The 20,035-nt window shown below is 42.8% G+C and overlaps 1 protein-coding gene across 4 annotated transcripts in view; it reads right to left on the bottom strand.

Moving 5' to 3' along the window:
* Positions 1–3,716: 3,716 nt before the first annotated feature.
* LOC134459889 (gamma-aminobutyric acid receptor subunit beta-3-like) overlaps positions 3,717–20,035 on the bottom strand; it is an 86,971-nt gene continuing 70,652 nt past the window's right edge. The window contains exons 9-12 of one of the 4 annotated variants that reach the window (XM_063212388.1): positions 18,954–19,106; positions 6,880–7,127; positions 6,159–6,230; positions 3,717–4,376 (exon numbers count right to left, since the gene is read on the bottom strand). In XM_063212388.1, the coding sequence (XP_063068458.1) occupies positions 4,053–4,376; positions 6,159–6,230; positions 6,880–7,127; positions 18,954–19,106 (797 nt within the window). In that variant the 3' untranslated portion in view covers positions 3,717–4,052. Of the gene's footprint in view, positions 4,383–6,158; positions 6,231–6,873; positions 7,128–18,953; positions 19,107–20,035 lie in introns of all 4 variants that reach the window. The other 3 variants (XM_063212389.1, XM_063212390.1, XM_063212391.1) reach the window with 3 other exon arrangements.

Genomic DNA, 20,035 nt, shown 5'->3' with positions numbered 1-20,035 from the left:
GGGAAATTTTGTTATGGTTTATTATGCGGGTTAAATGACACCATCAAGGGGGTAGTTCCACACGCTTCTGTTCTGCCATCTGGTGCATCTTTACTGGAGAGAAGACACTGGAGCAGCACAGATGCAATTCTTTTCTTCTGTGAATCAGGTGCACACGTACAATGTAGAATAACTGGAATCCAAACGTTCGATCTACTCTCAATGGGTGTACGACATGGGGACTAAGGTTTCGATGGATACGCCATCTTCACCAGAGTCTTCTCTCCAGTTACAATACATTATCTCGTCAACAGGCCATGGCAAACATTTAACATGTTACATGGGTATACAGTAGGGCAATGGCTGTTTATAGCATCCATAACACCTGGCATTGCATCAGTTACTATTTATCTCTAAAGACTGAAACATTGTTATGTGGCTCCTAAATTAAATGCTACTGTATTTTTCTTCAAATGTCAATCGGTGGTAAATTGGTTTGTTTACATTGCAATGTCTTGATTGTCTAGATGTAATCATTATCTATCCATCATAATTCATTATCTCAAAAGTGACCAATGTCTTCCCTACGTTTTCTCGAGTTTGAAATAATATTTGTATCGTATTTGACCAAAGTGACACATCCAATGTTTAAACTTGACCTTTAAGCGATACAGTATATATTAAGAGTCCGCCTTGTTCAAGAACGCATTACGTGGATTTCATGTCTCATTTCACGGCTCTCTCAGGAGTATACATTCACCGTGTTTATACATCTGGAAAAAGTCCTCACCTCAACTGCTCTCAAAATCAGGAGCAGGAAAGTTAAACGTGTGAGCCGACTGCAGACGTCAAAGGTAAAAGTAAAAGTTAAAAAAATAAGAAAAACTATTTCCTTCCAACACAGGTATGGTAACTTATCTGAGTAACCAGTACACCTGTCTTACGATCAGCTGTCTCTGCACTGGTTGGATCATGTTTGTAGTGCATGGGTCCTTGCTAGGTCTCAGCATTTTTCAGTAATAATAACAGTCTATCTAGCTAACGTGGTGCAATGGAGGAAATGGTGTAACAGCTGTGTAATATCATGTGCAAGTGTTGAGCTCTTTTCCAAAACGCTATATACACCATTTTTGACTTTTTGCATTTTAATATTGGAATTGACTGCTAAGAAGTCCTATAATCTATGTGTGAATTCTTGCCTTTCAAATGTTTTCAGAACACACTTTTTAAACCTCTATAAAATGCATTTTGCAATGCAATTCAATGGAAAGCCCAATACAAATATGTCAATTTCCCAACATTCTATAAAATGGATATATCTCATTTTGGAAAAGAGCTCTTCAAGTGTTGTACTCATAGCATAAATTTGGGCAGCCGTGGCGTAATGGTTAAGGAGATAGCATTAAGATCAGAGGGTTGCAGGTTCAAATCTCACCCTTCCACTCCCTCTCTCACCCAATGGCTGAGGTGCCCTTGAGCAAGACACTTAACCCCACTTTGCTCCAGGGACTGTAACCAATACCCTGTACTTAAAATAACTGAGTCGCTTTGGATAAAAAGAGCGTTTGGTAAGTGTTGTGTAATGTAATGTAATTTACTTTTACTTATATTTTTACTCTTGAGACCTCTGGCCGACAGAAAACAGAGATGGGGAAGAGTAAACCAAACTGTAGGTCTGCTTGTTTACTATTTGCATTAGTATACAGCAGGACACAATCAATGGTGGAGAGACTTTAGACACCCTGGACCACACTCCAACTGGCGTGACCTACACCCAACCCAGGGCAGCTGACAGCTTTGGCTGGGTCCGGGACAAAGCACTCAGAAAGGGCCCCCCACTCAATACATTCAATGTGATGAAGACCTAATTCCTGGCCCCATCTCTCCCTGGGTCCGGGACAACTGACCCCATTTGCCCCCCCCTGGTCAGCTTCCCTGCCTACACCAAATGCACATGCTAGACGTGCACGTCACATCACATAACAGAATTTTCAAGAGATACATCCATTTGTTGAACTCATTTGCACCTGGATTTATTTTTAGTTGTTATTGAAAATGACAGCTGCGTGACACAAAAAGAGAAAGAAAGAAAGAAAGAAAGGCATATACACAGACAACAGTAGATTGGTACTTCAGCATGGGTCATACTTATTGCAAGGGGAGGGGAAATGCGATTGAACTGGAACTGGGGGGGAGAAGAAAAAAAATAAGTGTGTCAGTAAGTATCAACTGTGCTTGCATGAGATTTGCATAGCCGTTTGGAGCGCTCTCTCTACCAGAAAATCTGCATTTCAGAGTCGCTGTAATTAGGTCTCCTCCTCCATAGGTGAGTTTGTGCTTATTCTCCAGACGCAGACTGTAGCCCGCTCGCTGCAGTAGCTCTCGTTCCACAAACAGCAAAATAAATAAATAAGATCATTAAAAATCATCATGAATTCTTCATTAAGAGGTATTTTTTTCCTTTTCCGTTTGAATATTAATAAAAACTGAGCATCACATTCAGATAGTTTATAAATATTTCTCCTGTATACCACACACATAAAATTTACAGTAGTCATACATTTTGGCAAGATAATATGTATTCTGTATGAAGCATGGAAAGTTACCATTTCTATAATAATTACATATCATGTTTTATGAGAAATACTGAGGATATTATGGCTGATGCTGGTCATATAAATAGCTATAAATGGCTGTAACCTTAGCTGGACTGGGTGCATTTCTCAAAACCATAGTTGCTAACTATGTTAGCTACTTTGCTGTTCCCAATGCAATTTCCCATTGGCAACTACCCAAGTTGCTAGCAGGCTAACAACTACACTTTCGAGAAACGCGCCCCTGAAGAGACTCACATGCACACAGTATAGGAAGAAGAGAACACAGTTTTCAAAATGGCAGTTTTCTCAGTACAGTATTCGCATGGCTTGTTCAACAGATACGTTTTCATGCGGACACAGATTGTGTACAAACATTTATGGGTCCGGCTTTTAATGATAGAAAGGGACAATCAAATATACATCAATAGACAATCGATCAGGTCCTGAGATGTTACCTGCAAGTGATCAATCAGCCATTCATGGTGTCGTGTCGTCACACAATAACGTGACTTCTTTTTCACAGTTCTGTACAGTAATTGTAATGGTCATAGTACTTGACACTGTGCTTTTTCATTGCATCACAGGAAATTTCTCTGAAAACAGTTCAGTATAACCATTCAATATCTTCTCACCTGGCAAACGTACATGTTGCGATTCAATTTCATTCATTTCAATCATCAGTCTTCTATTTACAGACCTACTTAATGGTAACGTGGCTGATATTTCCTCGTTGGAAACTCATCCACACCAAAAGGCAAACAATATAGTATATAGTATATATATTATATATTTTGTACATATTTATATGGAATGAAAAACATTGATATCACACGGGTCCACTTGCTTAATAAACACATGCTTGGGCATTCATGTGTCGACAGAGAGCACAAAAACAAACCCTCACACACACATGCACACACACACCTCTCTCTTTCACACTCTCTCTCTCTGTGCCATTCACTCACACACAATTTTAATTGTTTTCATGATGTTGTGTATGTGATAAATGTCACTGAGAGATACTGTAGTATATTGCCTTCCTACACAGTGCAGATGTGGGCAGACTCTTCATCATCATTTCTTTACCTCAAAAGAATAAGATCTTGGATATACTGTGCTTTCATTAACCACCCAGAGAGCTTAAATTGCCATACATATATAACATAACAGCACAAAAACATAAATGTACATTGGAGTTGGTTGTGAAATCCTGGTATCAACAGTCTTCCAGATGTCATGTCCTCCTGCATGTCAAAAAAATGTTCGCAGGGTGAACTCAAACACCCTCTGGTCCACGTCCAGCAAGGAAGGTTGCAAAAAAAAGAAAAAAAAATGAATGTAAAAAAAAAAATCAACAACAAAAAGAGAAAAGAGAAATCGGAAATCTCCAAAAAGAATGACAACAACATAAACAACGACAACAACAACAACAAAAAAATCGTAAACGTCAGTATAGCTTCTCCGTTCCTCTGTTCTCTAGTTGACGTAGTAAAGCCAGTAGATTAGATTGAACAGGGAGAAAGCTCCGGGGAATATCATGCGTGACCATCGGTCGATGGTGTTCACATCCGTTAGGTCCGGAATTTTGATCCTCAGCTGGGACGAACGTCGGCGGAGTCGGCCGCGTTTGGACGGCGCGCTCCGCTCCCCCCGGCTCACCGAGCTCGTCTTCCGATACTGGATGCCGGACGTCTCGAATGTGACCGAGTTCCGTGGTGACGCCAGACTGGTGGTGACCTCGTTGCCCGCCACTTCGTTGTGGAACTCGAGGGTGGTGAGCAGGATGTTGGGCTGTTGGACCTCAGCCTAGAGACAGAAAGATGAGACACTTAAGATTTAACCCTTTGAGGAGTAAACGTTTTACCCCAGTCCTTCTAGAATGCTACTCGAACATTCTAAATCTCCCATAGACTTCTGTGTTCAAATTGCAAAATGCAGTATTTGTGATATCACATTAAAATCTTGCAAAAATGTATATCACACATACTGTGTTATTCAGTCTCTCTAGTACAAGGTTACGTGTATATCCCAGTGTATAATACCTACTACAGTTATTTGCAGAACACAGATATGGTGCCGTACAAGACATGTGACATACGGTATTTTGCCATTTAGCTGTGGTTGCGTTCTTGAGTGACCTGGCTGCAGGACTGTTCCAATGGGCCTTTTCATGTGCCGCATACACCTTCGTCGACTTTCAAATCTCTTGGTCTTGGTCTGACCAAGAGCATAACAATTAACATTTCCCAAATGGCATGGTTGACCCGCCTCCCTAGGTTTGCTATTGGTTGGCAGGTTTCCGCACAAAGTGGATGGAGTTCCCAATTTTTAGGGAGATCAGAAACAATATTTGCATTGCTCTTGGCCTGACTAGAAGCAACGCCAAAGGTGTTGCGTCGCTAGGGGTGTGTGGCCTGGCTAATAAGTACCCTCCGGTGGCATAGACCAGTGTTTCTCAAACTTTTTTTTGGCGAGGTACCCTTTCAATTTAATATATTTAATATATATTTTTTAGGGGCTTTTTATGCCTTTATTGACAGGATAGTATGAGATGTTGACAGGAAATGAGTGGGAGAGAGAGATGGGGGAGGACTGGGAAATGACCCCATCCGGATTCGAACCGGGTCCCCATGGGGCGGGCATGAAAGCCCAAATGTGGGAGGCTTAGCGCGCTGCGCCACAGCATCCCCTTATGAAAAATGTCAAGGCACCCCAAACCAACAAGCCGTAAAATGGCATCGCATCCGATACCACACAAGCTTAGAAAAGTAACACATATTGGAGACGTCACACGACCTACGTTCGAAGTTGCAGCTGACTGGGGCGACCAATATTTACTTTATTGTGGGTAAATGGCAGATGAAAGATTCCACTGACTAGCATTAACTTATCAATTTAGACAAATATGTTTTATATTACATAATTTATTTATCAGCCACATTTCCACGGCACCCCTGAGGGGGGCCTGCGGCACCCCAGGGTGCCCCGGCACCCCTGTTGAGAAAGACTGGCATAGACACAAGTTTGTCTTCTGTGTAAAGTTGTTTATGCCTGCTGCTTCACTTCAAAGCAGAACTTCTTTGACATTGTGCGCGACTGACAGGGGGTCCGATAAACTGGGGATGGCATGCAAATACCTCAAGTAACAAAACATTTACATTTTAAACGCATGCCCACGTGGTGTCTGGGTATATTTGCATGCAGTTAATTTATGAGTTAATTTATTTTAAATAAAAAAAGACAAATGCAAGCAAAAAGCATGCAAGGCAAAAAGGATGAAGAATAGAACTCAGATAACAATGATGAATGATGCCATGCCAGCGACTATCCAGGGATGCGTTTCTCGAAAGCGTAGTAATTAGTAGTTGGCAACCTGGGCAATTGCAGATGGGAAATTGCATTGCAACCAACAAAGTGGCTAACGTAGTTAGCAACTACGCTTTCGAGAAACACACCCCAGAATGTTTGCAACCTCATATAAGTTACAGTGCTATATAAGACAAAAAAGAAATAAACTGGGTGGCTTGGGAGGCGTCGACCGGCGTGGCATACAGTACGTAGCCTTCAGATAGCAGAACTCACCAATCGTCCACTCATCCGCTTTCCCTGCAACTTACTGGGCTTTTTAGCGGGTTTCTCACCTTCTGCACTGGACTGAGTCAACACATACACAAGCACTTATTCACTCAAGATTCATTAACTTTAAAAAGATTAAAAGCTATTGGAAGCTGAAAATAATACGGCAAGTAAGGAAGGAAGCATTCTTTTGCCTCTGTTCCACTGCCGGTTTTCTGGTAGGCCTACAGCTCGACAAAGCACGACTCGGCCACCACTTTTTGCTTTACGACTGAGCTGCGTCGTGCCTACTCAAAAAAGCAAAAAGTGGCAGCTGAGTTACGCTTTTTCCAGCTGGCCTGGCATTGGCAGTGGCAAACTGCCGTTCAAACAAGTTTTAGGCAATATCTGCCATTCACCATCGGTGGCCAATTGATCGATCGGAGCATCTCTAGGAAAACCAAAAACTTTTCCTAAAAGTGAATCACATAATTGCCAATTGAAATACCTAACCGAATTCGGACACATTATTTTAAGGTTTAAAAAACAACAATTCAAATTGACAGTATTACGTAAATCTGTAGAAACCCATGTAGTGAAAATGCGTTCCTGAAAGAGGCAGTGGGGGCTTTTCTTAACAGTTAATCACATAATTGCCAATTTAAATACTTAAATAATTCATATTGACAGTATTAAGTAAATCTGTAGAAACCCATTTAAGAGGCTCTGGGGGCTCCCTCACTCTTACCTTGTTAGCTTCGTTTTTGCGCTCGCGCTCGTTGGTGGCCTTCTCTGCTTTCTCGGCGAGCCTCTTCTGCATCTGCGGCCCTCGGCCAAAGAAGATGTAGTTGACGAAGGCGTACTCCAGCAGGGCGAGGAAGACGAAGACGAAGCAGCCCATCAGGTACATGTCGATGGCCTTGACGTAGGGGATCTTGGGCAGCGTCTCGCGCAGGTGGGTGTTGATGGTGGTCATGGTCAGAACAGTGGTGATCCCTGCAGCAGGACACACAGTTTGATTATTTAAGTGAAAGTGAAAGCCCATTGGGAAACTCCAACTCCCATTGTCATTGTGACACAGCACTCCACAGCACACAAGTGAACACTGCACACTGCACACAACGAAATTGCATTTATGCCTCACCCGTGCAAGGGGGCAGCCCTCAGTGGCGCCCCATGGGGAGCAGTGCGGTGGGACGGTACCATGCTCAGGGTACCTCAGTCATGGAGGAGGATGGGGGAGAGCACTGGTTGATTACTCCCCCCACCAACCTGGCGGGTCGGGAGTCGAACCGGCAACCTCTGGGATGCAAGTCTGACACCCTAACCGCTCACCCATGACTGCCCATAATTTTATTTGGGAGGACCAATAATTGAAGCCCTGAGACGAAGAAACTATACACAGTAAATGTTGTGGTGTTAATTCAACACTTAGAGAGTTCATTTAAGTCCAAATTATGTCAAATCAACTCTCTAAGTGTTAAATGAGCACTGCAGAATTTACTGTGTTCAAGTCCATATCTTCACATTTTGAACATAGGCCTATGTTTTTTTAATTTGCAGTTTGAACAATACTTTTTTATTTTGATTTTTTTTGAAGTCAGAAAACAAAAGCTTCTTAATTATAATTATAATAATATAAGATTTTTTAATGTCAATGTTAAAAATCAAATGTTACCAGGTATTTACAATTCTGGACATTTACAATTTTGTTTTGGACTTGCATGGTTCTTCGTCTCAGGGTTTCAATTATTGAGAAACAATACAGCGCCCTAAACAATATTAAAATAGCAATAATGTGCCTTCTACATAAATGCAAAAAAGTTATACTGGTCTGAAGACTATTCAGGGGTACAAGTGACATCTCCTCCTCCAAATCTGCAGACTGCCTATAACTGCAGATATTGAACAATACTTGGCACACACATGCACACACACACACATGCACACACACACACACACTGGTTAGCAAGATAGCGTGGGCAGAACTGAAGGCAGGTCTTGACGTGTAGTCCCATCTCCAGAGACAGGTCAGAGGCACGCTGGCAATGACGATGGCAATTAAAATAACAACTGAATTTTGTGTTAGGTTGGACATCATAATAATAATAATCATAAGAAGGTTTATATAGCCCCTTCCTGCGATGTCTATTTTCTTTGGATGTAGGTCAATACTAAGACTGTTCTAACTCTAACAGCATTGGCAAGAGACACTGCTTTATCGGTAACACTTTACTTTACGGATCGCTAATAAGGTGGTAATTTCATGTTAATTTCATAGTTATTTCATAGTTATTTCAGGGTAATAACTGTTTGTTTTTAGTAACAACAGCAAAATAACCATACAGTTTCCAGTGCATTGTGGTGACACCCTGACGACTCGCAGCACGGCGACACTTTGTTGACACACACACACACACACACACACACACACACACACACACACACACACACACACACACACACACACACACACACACACACAATGCACTGGAAACTGTATGGTTATTTTGCTGTTGTTACTAAAAACAAACAGTTATTATCCTGAAATAACTATGAAATAACTATGAAATTAACATGAAATTACCACCTTATTAGCGATCCGTAAAGTAAAGTGTAACCGCTTTATCAGTGCGGACAGGGCCGGATTAATGCACCGGCTAGATGCGGCTACAGCCCTGGGCCCCCCACCTGCCAGAGGCCCCCTGATTGGTCAAAGTGTTATTTTTATTTTTTTGGCTGAATTGCAGATGCAGCCTTGAAAAAATCCTCTCTTGTTAATACTCATCTATATTGTTGGCAGACTTCATTTATAGCTTGGAATTATGACACTTTTATGTGATTTTGTCATGATGATGCGGGCCCCAGTTTATAAGATTATATTTAGCTTCACTTGGGGACCCTTCTCTCCATACTAATATACCTTTTCATGACTTGTAACTGGAAGTCTAAATGACTGTGTGAAGAGAAATGGATCATTAATTCATTCAATCATTCATTCATTCATTCATTCATTCATTCATTCATTCATTCATTCATTCATTCATTCATGATTTCATGATTTCTGCAGGGGGCCTATTGCGACCTGTAACCTAGGGGCCCCCAGGCGATCTTAATCTGGCCCTGGTGTTATCAGTGCAGGACAGGGCGTATTGAGAGCACCTTATGACTCCCTTGTGCAGGACTGGACTGGGGGAGAGATAGGGCCTGGGCACTTTTGGCTTAAAGGGACAGTTTGGTCAATTTCAACATGCAGTTGTAATGCTCACACTACCCTGGATTTGTCAGTGCCTGAGATTTTTTTTTCTTCTTCTTCAGCCGTTTCCGAGATCCTGGTCATTGTAATGGGGGCAGCTCTTTGTTTACATTTCAAAAAAAACATTTTTATTTATTCCCAAAAACATCCAAAAGGTTATAAAACATCAGCAGACAACTAGCAAACAGCAGTACCTTTTGGGAAAATATTTGTAGTTGGCCTATGTTTCATTTTTTAAAAATGTAAACAAACGCTGCCCCCATTAGAATTGCTCATATCTCGGAAAGGGCTGAGCCGAAAAATGTGGCATCACCAGGTACTGACAAGTCAAGGGTAGCGTGAGCAATACAACTGCATGTTGAAATTGACCAAACTGTCCCTTTAAAGGGGCCCCTCATAATCAGCAGAACTGACTCACCGGTGGGCCTGGCACCCTTGTGGGCCCCTATTTTTAGAAATGTAAAAAAGTGTACATTCCTGAAAATAGGGGCCCATAAGGGTGCGGGGCCCACTGGGAAATGCCCGCTATGGCAGATGGCCAGTCCAGCCCTTCCCTTGTGGCTCTGGCTGTGACCTCAATCACCAAATTCGGCCCGTGGCTAACCTGTGTGGAACTGGAAGGGCAGTCACCAATAACCGCTTGCTCTGATTGTGTCACATTGTCAAGTCACGACGTTTTCCACCACCATTCCTGACACTACAAGTCACCATTCTGAGGAAGGAAGTGCTGAGCCTTACTCTCTCATCTCACTATGAGAGACCTCAGAGGCCTTTGGTTGAAAGGCAAAAAAATCATGGTGTCTTCTAATCCAACCCAATGGAAAATGCTTAAGTGTTTGATTTCTGATTTGTCTGTCTGTCTGTCTGTCTGTCTGTCTGTCTGTCTGTCTGTATGAAGTGAAAGCTACAGCTTTGTTTCATAGCCAGTTGTTTTGTGACATCTAGAAATCAGAAGAATAATTGTGAATTTCTGTAAAATGAGTGCATGCCTCTGTGTGTAGTTGTCATGCCGACTGCGGAGGTGATGACACATGAGGGTAATTTCTCTCTCTCTCTCTCTCCCTCTCCCTCTCTCTCTCTCTTTCCCTCTCTACTGTAGCTCTCTCTCTCTCTCCCTCTCTCTCTCTCTCTCTCTCTCTCTCTCTCTCTCTCTCTCTACTGTAGCTCTCTCTCTCTCTCTCTCTCTCTCTCTCTCCCTCTCTCTAGCTCTTTTTCACTGTTTCTTTGCAGCATCCACCTTATGACTGGTTTTGACAACGCTGGTTTCTCTAGTCTAGGGCTTTCTTTTACAGCTGCTTTTACAGCCGTTTTTATTGGCGGTTCCTCTGTAAGTCTGAAATCCCGATGGCTTAATCACAGGGGGTACTACTACCTGTGGCCTCATCCATACACGTGTTTTCTTTTCTTATCAGGACATCCAACCACCAGGTCGTACAGGGGTGCCTTTCTAGAAAAAATAATTACGTTATGTTAAATTGCTAGTTACGCTAGCTACTTTGTTGTTTCCGATGAAATTTCCCATTGGCAACTACCCAAGTGGTTAGCTGGCTAAGAGAACTACGCTTTTGAGAAACGCACCCCTAGGCTAGCCTAAGCTTTTTATAATGACAAAGCCACATCACCAGTGACCTCACCTTCAATTCTCTCTTCAACTCTCTCTCTCTTTCTGTCTCTTGCAGTTTTCTGTACTCACTGTCTCATTACTGTTGCCTTCAGCCCATCTGATGTAGGATGTTAAATGGCATGGCGTTAAATAAAATGTATTTGCATATCACACACACACACACACACACACACACACACACACACACACACACACACACACACACACACACACACACACAGGTGACGTAATCATTTGGTGGCTGATCAGTTTAAAATATTAAGCTACGTTCACATGCAAAACTCGCTTCTTGCCCATTCGCCACTTGCTCATGGAGCGTTCGCTAAACATTCCCACGGGTTTAACTGCCAATGCAAAAGCAAGAAGTACCGAACTCTGCTTTCCAACTGGTTACTCACTTACTCGCCTCATTCAAAGTGAATATATTTTCAACTTGGAATCCGCCCACGTCGCATTGCTTGTACACTCCTCGCCAACTCGCCTCCTCATCTCGCTAGCTAGAACACATGGGATCACTGGAAGACTTTCTATTGACTTAACTTGCTGAGCGAGTAACTAGCAGCGACGTGTTTGAACGAGGGTTTAGACCAAGCTTAATCAGAGGTGCAAAGCAAATGATGTTAGTGCAACACTTAAGATAGTTGACCCAGCACCACAAGTGTTAAATTCAATATTAAATTCAATAAGGTGTTGAAATAACACTGCACCATTTACTGTGTGCAAATCCCACTCATCATCATCCTCCATCCTCCATAGATATTAGTGTTGGCTAAACCAGTGGTCCCCAACCTATGGGTCGGGACCCACCTTATGGGTCGCCAAAGATCCACAGGGGGTCGCGGAGCCCTCTTGATTTTAAGGGGTTTCATTTTAATAACATATATAGCCAATGTTGAATAAATTATGAAGCATTTAAACTAGTATAGAAGCAACAAAATGGAAGTGATACATTAAACATTTATTCTATATTTCACTGAAGACAAATTGAGGAATAAACTGATAACTAATGAGTTTTCGCAGGAAACAGAATATGTGTGACTCGCGCATGGGCGATTGGGTCACCCAAAGCTTACAAGGTAAAAATATGGGTCCCTTAAGAAAAAGGTTGGGAACCACTGGCCTAAACAACTTGAAATGTGTCGTGCTGTTGTAACATGTTTTAATGCGTCAAGATACATGTAGGGTGTGAGTGAGTGTGTGTGTACACCGTACCAAAATAGAATATGACCATATGGTCTCATCTTCTCACATTACAAAAAGCCAAATCCTACGACTATCTTCTCCGCATTTTTTCTTTTTTTGCTTGTTGTTAATTTAACACTTTGAGGGTCAAATATAACACTTCCAGTGCTGGCCTTACTCTCTTAGAACTTAATTAACACTGTGTGTGTTGTGCCATCGTCTCCATGTGTAATCTCATTAGGAAGTGGAGAGGGTGTTTGTTAGAAACGTGCCGTAGTAAATCCATTTAAAGGGTTAAAAACAATCCCGGGCGGGCAGTCATCCTTCAGCGTTGACAAACGGTGGGCCAGGCCACCCTGCTGTACAGCTGAACCGGCAACAAAAATAGTCGCAGAAATCTCTGGCTGCTTACATACCGCAAAGCCACCGAGGTGTGTCTTGCTTGCCCCCGTGTGTGTGTGTGTGTGTGTGTGTGTGTGTGTGTGTGTGTGTGTGTGTGTGTGTGTGTGTGTGTGTGTGTGTGTGTGTGTGTGTGTGTGTGTGTGTCTGCTTGCCGGTGTGTGTGTGTGTGTGTGTGTGTGTGTGTACGTGTGTGCGCGTGAGTGAAATGCGTGCATGCGTAGGTGTGTGTGAGTGTGTGTGTGTGTGCGCGTGAGTGAACGTGCGCGTGAGTAGGTGTGTGTGAGTGTGAGTGTGAGTGTGTGTGTGTGTGTGTGCGTGCGCGCGCGTGAACGTGCACGTGCATGTGTTTGTGTGTGAGTGTGTGTGTGTGTGTATATGTGTGTACATGTGTGTGTGTGCATGCACGCGCGCTTGTATGTGTAGAGGGCAGACCTGTAAGGGTGGATATCAGCAGCCAAGTTTGCCTGCATGGATTGGAATGGATTTCTGCATAACATATTGGAAAGCTGTGAATTCTTCTCTAATGCTACTGTAGTGTACGTAGCCTACCATTTCAGTAGGACCACTCATAAGATATTATCTTTTAAAAAATGTTCTGCGTGACTTAAGAATGCAGAAAAAAGTCATCAGCTCATACCGTCCCCTTATTTCTCAGCTATCACTATGTCAGAATTATCATAATTATAATAGCACATTATTGAAAATGCACAACAATACCTCTTGTACATGCAATAATATAATATATAATAATATAATATAATATATAATGAATACATGTATGTTCTCTGTATGTCTTCTGTTGCACAGTCTCTGCACTTTAAATGTCTGAATGTGTATTGTATAGGTACCATAGGTGTACTGTATGTGTACTGTCTATGTCTATACTACTGTCTATGTCCATACCTAAAGTATGTCTGCATGGCAAAGTAAGAAACATAATTTCAATTGTTTGTATGACCAGTGCATGTAAAGAAATTGACAAGACAATAAAGCTGACTTGACTTGACACCCAGACATGCGCTCTCTCTTCCCCTTTCCCTCTCACACCCAGACATGCTCACACATCCACATGACTTACATGTGAGCAGAGACAAGGCACACGCAGACTAAAAAATACTCCCACATATAGTAGATGCACAGATGCGAACGACTATGTAGCCCCTTAATGCACGCCATACCTCCAGTGGTACGCTGTAATAGTCATTGAAACGTAACTACCATAGTACTACAATACTATGACACAACACAGGCCCTTTAGTAATGCACCACGACTTGGTCATTACCATACTGGTAACAATACATTTATAAAGCCGTGTCTTAAGGGGTTAACTAATTACCAGTCGCTACTAACTACAGCCCTCACTACATAATCAGGCTGCCGAGTGCCTTTCCACCACACATTTCCTGACTATTTACTAAATTAGTTCACGTGGTTGGCTGTCGGTGTCTTGCCTCTCCTCACAACATCGTGTTTATAAACACGGTGAGCCCATGTATTGTCCCCTTATTTCTCAGCTATTTGACTAATTAACAGTCGCTACATCAGGCTGCCGCGTGCCTTTTCACCACCGCACATTTCCTGACTATTTGTTCCAATTAACTGTAAATGAAGGAAAATGGACGCCCCCTCAGCAGCACGTGCCGTGCATGCAGGTGCAATAGCCTGAAGCTACAACTGTACACTACACTAGCCTGCATGGCTGCTACATCCCATTTGTCTCCGAACGGTTGCATTGGTCTCCTGATTATCGCTGCTAACTGCAGGATGGTAATGACCAAAAGGTGCTTCATCCATCAGGGATGGGGGTGGGGGTGTGGATAGGGACGTGGGGACGTACGGCGCTGGAGATGTGAATAGATGGTGGTGGCTGTGCCTGGGGATGTGTTGCCAGATTGAGCACTTTCCCGCCTAGTTGGGCTGCTTAGGATGACCGTCTGTAAATAAAAAAGGCCAAAATGGCATTTGGGTGAGTTTTTCTTAGATGTATGGCCAAAGAAATTAATATAATTTTGTTCAAATTGGGCAGGGTTTAGTGCTTCCAGGCAGGTTTTGAGCATTTTATTTTTTGGGCAGGAAATCATCAGATGTACAGTATCAGGCAACCCTGGCTGGGAGATGTGGATGGGAGTGGAGTGGGGGAGGGGAGCGGCTGAAACAGTGCAGTGGTTTTTAAAGGTGCACAATGTACGACGACGCACAGTAGATTATGTAGATGACGCGTGGTGTCCGTGGCATGCCTGTCTCAAAATCTACACTGTCATGAAGAAATGCGGTTTAAATAAGCTCGCAGTGAGAATGCTTTTCATCACACTATGCCATTAGTTGGTACAAATCTGAATACGTATGAAAAGCATTTTTTCGTATTATGAGAAGTGTTTTCCACGACCCTCGTAGTGGGTCACTCTGTCATAAGTTACATGTGGGGTTCTCTGACAGCGGACCGTGAAAGTGGCCGCGAGAGTCATCGTTCACTTACTATTGACTCAAATAAGCATCGGCTGACTCGGGACAGTGATTAATGAAACTTTTAATGCTACATAGATCCCCTTTAAATTGGGGTCCGGGGACCTCTGGGGACCAAGAGGGGGTGATAGGGGGGCCACGGATTGGCAGGCTAGCAGGAAAAGCAGAATAAATTGAATAACTTAGTACACCGAAATAAACCAAAAAAGGTAAGCTAAACAATGTTCCCTTTAGTTAAAAACTGTATTTATTACTGTATAATCTATGGCATCTCTGAATATTATTATCATTATTATTTTATATATCCCAGTGAGGCATTGACTGACTCACAGACTGTGGTTGTGAGAGGGGGTGCACAGGAAAAACAGAGTGGGAGGACCCATGTAAGGGGGGCCTTAGCTGGAATATAGCAGGGTATGGGGGGCCTTGTCATGGCAAAGTTTGAGAAACCCTGGAATAGGTGGTGGTGGTGGCGGTGGGGTGATGAGGATGGGAGTGGAGGGATGAGGATGGGAGTGGAGGGATGAGGATGGGAGTGGAGGATGAGGATGGGAGTAGGTGGTGGTGGTGACGATGGTGGAGGATGAGGATGGGAGTGGATGAAGCAGTGGCTATACTAGAGCAGTATGTTTCTCAAACCTTTTCAGACCGAGGACCAATTTGTCCCTCCAAACATGTCAAGGGACCACCTGTCAACTGCACTGACAGTTGACGGGTGCTAATTTGACACTGCTAATTTCAATGACAGATCACTTAATTTTTATTCACATTACAATCGTGTCTCATTGAGGTGAAAATAAGACTGCAGCTATGTTTAGCTTTGTAATAATGTTACAAATATAGTCTAGTCAAATAAAGCCTCGCGGACCACCTGAGCTTTCTCACGGACCACCAGTGGTCCCCGGACCACACTTTGAGAATCACTGTACTAGAGGGAGCAGCAGTATATAGGGCAGATTTGAATCTCGAGTCCCTTTTGTGGGGCCACTATTTTGAGGAGGAAATCCCTTACCGGCCAATTATATCTCTACGGAGGATACTGTACGTCATTGGTTCTTAACCTGGGGTGCGGGCACCCCCTGGGGGTGCGTCAGAGATTTCAGGGGGTGCGCGGAATTTTGTTTGTGTTACCAAAATTCTGCTTCCAAGCATTATAATTAGGTCAAATTAAGACCACATTTAAGATGTTTTCGTCCCCATGTAAATTGTAGTATTGATTAAAGGGGTATGCCACTATTTTTGGGCTTAATACAGTTAAAATCGTTGGCTGGGGTTTATAAAGGTGGTAAAGTGTCTTATTTTTCATGTTAAGCGTTGTCTTGCTTTAAGACAAGTTAAAATAGGGAATATGTCGCTAAGCTAGTGAAAGTCAATGTATCCATGTAGCATGCTACAATGCTACACGGATACATTGACTTTCACTAGCTTAGTGACATATTCCCTCTTTTAACTTGTCTTAAAGCAAGACAACGCTTAACATGAAAAATAAGACACTTTTCCACCTATATAAACCCCAGCCAGCGATTTTAACTGTATTAAGCCCCACAATAGTGGCATACCCCTTTAATGTCTAAAGTAAGAATAATTGTAATTAATCACTTAAATCATTTTTTTTGGTGCGCATACACGTGTAGGCATTTGGGATGGGGGTGTGCGCCTTGTCTTGGGAACAGCTAAGGGGGTGCGTTCAGAAAAAAAGGTTAAGAACCACTGCTGTACGTAATACTTAGGGAATGGAGGTGCACACAAATGAAACCACACACTCACACATGCGCACTACGCGCGCACATACACGCACGCACGCACACACACAAACAAACACACACAGGCCCAAACAGACCACACATACTCAGATATCACTTGTAATATGGCTATTCGCAAATGAGTTCTCACTCTCAGCAGTTTTTTCCAATTCCTGTATATTCCCCCACATTCTATTCTCTCAATACAAGCATAAAATGCAGATTGAGATCACTTTCAGTGAAAGTTTACTTTTTTGTTTATATCTCTGCCGTTTTGTGTTCCAGAGAGAGAGAGAGAGAGATACAGAGAAAGATAGAGAGAGACAGAAACAGAAAGAGAGACATATATTCAACAGCTCCTGTTGTTTTAGGATCAAACGGATGGCAGAAGTCTGTGTGATTCTCTGAGCCTTCACACAGGGCTGCACTGGGGGAGAAATAGGGCCCGGGCACTTCTGGATTAAAGGCCCCCCCCTCATAATTAACGGTGCAGAACTGAATCACCGGTGGGCCCTGCACCCTCGTGGGCGCCTATTTTCAGAAATGTTTTAAAAAATATATATACATATATATAATATTATATATATATATATTTCTGAAAATAGGGGCCCATGAGGGTGCGGGGCCCACCTGGGAAGTGCCCGCTATGCCAGATGGCCAGACCAGTCCTGTCTGCACAGCTCCCCTCATTATCCTCACTCATGGCAAATGCCACCATCCCCTGCAGTACAAGAGCAGCTACCGCTACTTGTAATTTCTGCCACTTCTAATTTATGCCGGGTTTGGTTCGAGTTCGCTTTTGCATGCCAACTTCCACTCTGAAACATGCCCTCTCCTCCCGCGGCTGTTTTGGAAAGGTGTTGAAGTGCTGGACTGTTCACACACAGCATGAATAAAATGCTCTCCGGTAACGTCAGGGCCGCCGACAGCTGTGACCGGACCCGGGACAAAATCATCTGAATGCCCCCCCCCCCCCCCCACAATGCATAGAATGCTGACAACCCAATTCTAGGCCCCCACTCTCTCTGGGTCCGGGACAACTGACCTCTTTGTCCCCCCTTATCATCAGACTATGGAAGAGGAAGCAGGGCATGCTGAGTGGAGCTTGTACATGTTCTGCCGTGTGTGTGTGTGTGTGTGTGTGTGTGTGTGTGTGTGTGTGTGTGTGTGTGTGTGTGCGTGCGTGTGCGTGTGTGTGTTTGTGTGTGTGTGTGTGTGCGTGTGCGTGTGCGTGTGTGTGTGTGTGTGTGCGTGTGTGTGTGTGTGTGTGCGTGCGTGCGTGCGTGTGTGTGTGTGCGTGCGTGCGTGTGGTGCAGAGCTGTGAGAGATGCGAAATTAGTGAGAAATAATTTATTTTTGCTACTGGCCACACACTAAAGTTTAATGCATAGCATATGCATATGCAGGAAAGAACATTGAGCAAGAGAACGGAGAATTACAAACACAAAAGTCAGTAAAAATGGGGATGACTTTATGAAGCCCTCTGTCACCGTTTCACTTTCCATATCTCCAATAAAAACTAGTGGTGTCAACAATAAGCAAGTCAGCAATGCATCACAATGCTGGGCAGGACAATTTAATAAGCGATGCAGCATATTTTTATTATATATGAAGTTTAAATTCATATTTTTTATTAAATATTAAGTTTAAATTACTTCCGTGGGCATTTCCAGAGCAAATGAACTTCATTTTAAAGTAGCACCTCAATGCATTAAAAGCTGCAGGATTGATACACACAGCAGTCAGTAAATGTTGTCCAGTATCTGACTGCTTGTATTGCCTCATGACTGATGAAACATGTGTCCTTGCTACAGTGAAAATGTAATGCATTGTAGAATTAGATTGAATCGATTGGAATCGAATCCTTATTTCCCGAATCATAATCGAATCGAATCGTGAGGGCAGTACCAATGCACACCACCACTAGAGGTGGGTAGAGGTGGGGGAACGAAGAGGCTGTTGTTTGAATGAGTGTGTGAATGTGTGTTGCGATGTGATGTTTTGTCTTGTATTGTCTGTACTGTCCAGTTTCAAGGGGACCCTACTGAAAATGAGATGTTGCATCTCAAGAGGCATTCCCCATGTGCAAATAAATAAATAAATAAAAACTAAAACCCAAGATATCTTCAAAATAAATAAACGGTGTACGTACCCAAAGCTACTCGCGCAGCTGAGGCGTCGTAGTTGATCCAGAAGGAGACCCATGAGAGGATGGTGATGAGGATGGAGGGCATGTAGGTCTGGAGGATGAAGTAGCCGATGTTCCTCTTCAGCTTGAAACTCAGAGACAGTCGTGGGTAGGCACCTGGGGAAGGGGTTGGAATGAGAAGATATGGAATATAACATTACATTACATTACATTACATTACGTTACATTACATTTCATTTGGCAGACGCTTTTTTTAACCAAAGTGACTTACAAACGAGGACATAATCATAGCCAACATCACTAGCAGATACAAGTGCACAGGAAAAATACAGAACAACAAGTGCAGATGCAAAGAAGTTAGTTTTTTTTTTAGTAGAGTAAAGTAAAGTAAAGTAGAGTACCTACACACACACACACACACACACACACACACACACACACACACACACACACACACACACACACACACACACACACACACACACACACACACACACACACACACACACACACACATAATGACAAGAGTGTGGCCTGGAGCTAGGGCAGCTCAAGCGTTAGTGTAGTAGATAGTCATGAAAGAGGAGATATCGGGTCAGAATCAGCTTCACAGGCCAATTACACTGGCATACACAAGGAATTTGGCTTCATGATGCTAGCTGATGTTAGCCAATGTTCTAGATGTTAGCTTAGCTCTCTATAACATACAGCTGTACAACAATAGAGAAAAGTAGGTCTATTAGTGGTCAGGGAAGTACAGTATATCCATGTAAAACAAAAGACAATAGAGGTCTATACACATATATAGAGATAGGCATCATTAGTTTTTCATTTAGGGCCTTGTCGTCACCGATTCCAGTGATTGCGAAGGTACTGTACTGAAGTGGGGTCACTGTTGCAGAGACAACTGCTACAGTTGGCTATGCTTTTATATAATTTTATATAATATCCATTCCAAGAATTGCTTAGCAACCGTATTCACTTCTATGGTAATTAGCGTATTTAGCCCATGTTCCTGTGCACTTCACATTAAACTTGGTAATATTCAATTAATAAATAAACACATATATAAATAAATACATAAA

Source organism: Engraulis encrasicolus, chromosome 12 (genome assembly GCF_034702125.1).
Source record: "Engraulis encrasicolus isolate BLACKSEA-1 chromosome 12, IST_EnEncr_1.0, whole genome shotgun sequence".
Taxonomy (NCBI): Eukaryota; Metazoa; Chordata; class Actinopteri; order Clupeiformes; family Engraulidae; genus Engraulis; species Engraulis encrasicolus.
The sequence above is the reverse complement of the archived record's forward strand: the minus strand, read 5'-3'. Positions and strand labels throughout refer to the sequence as shown.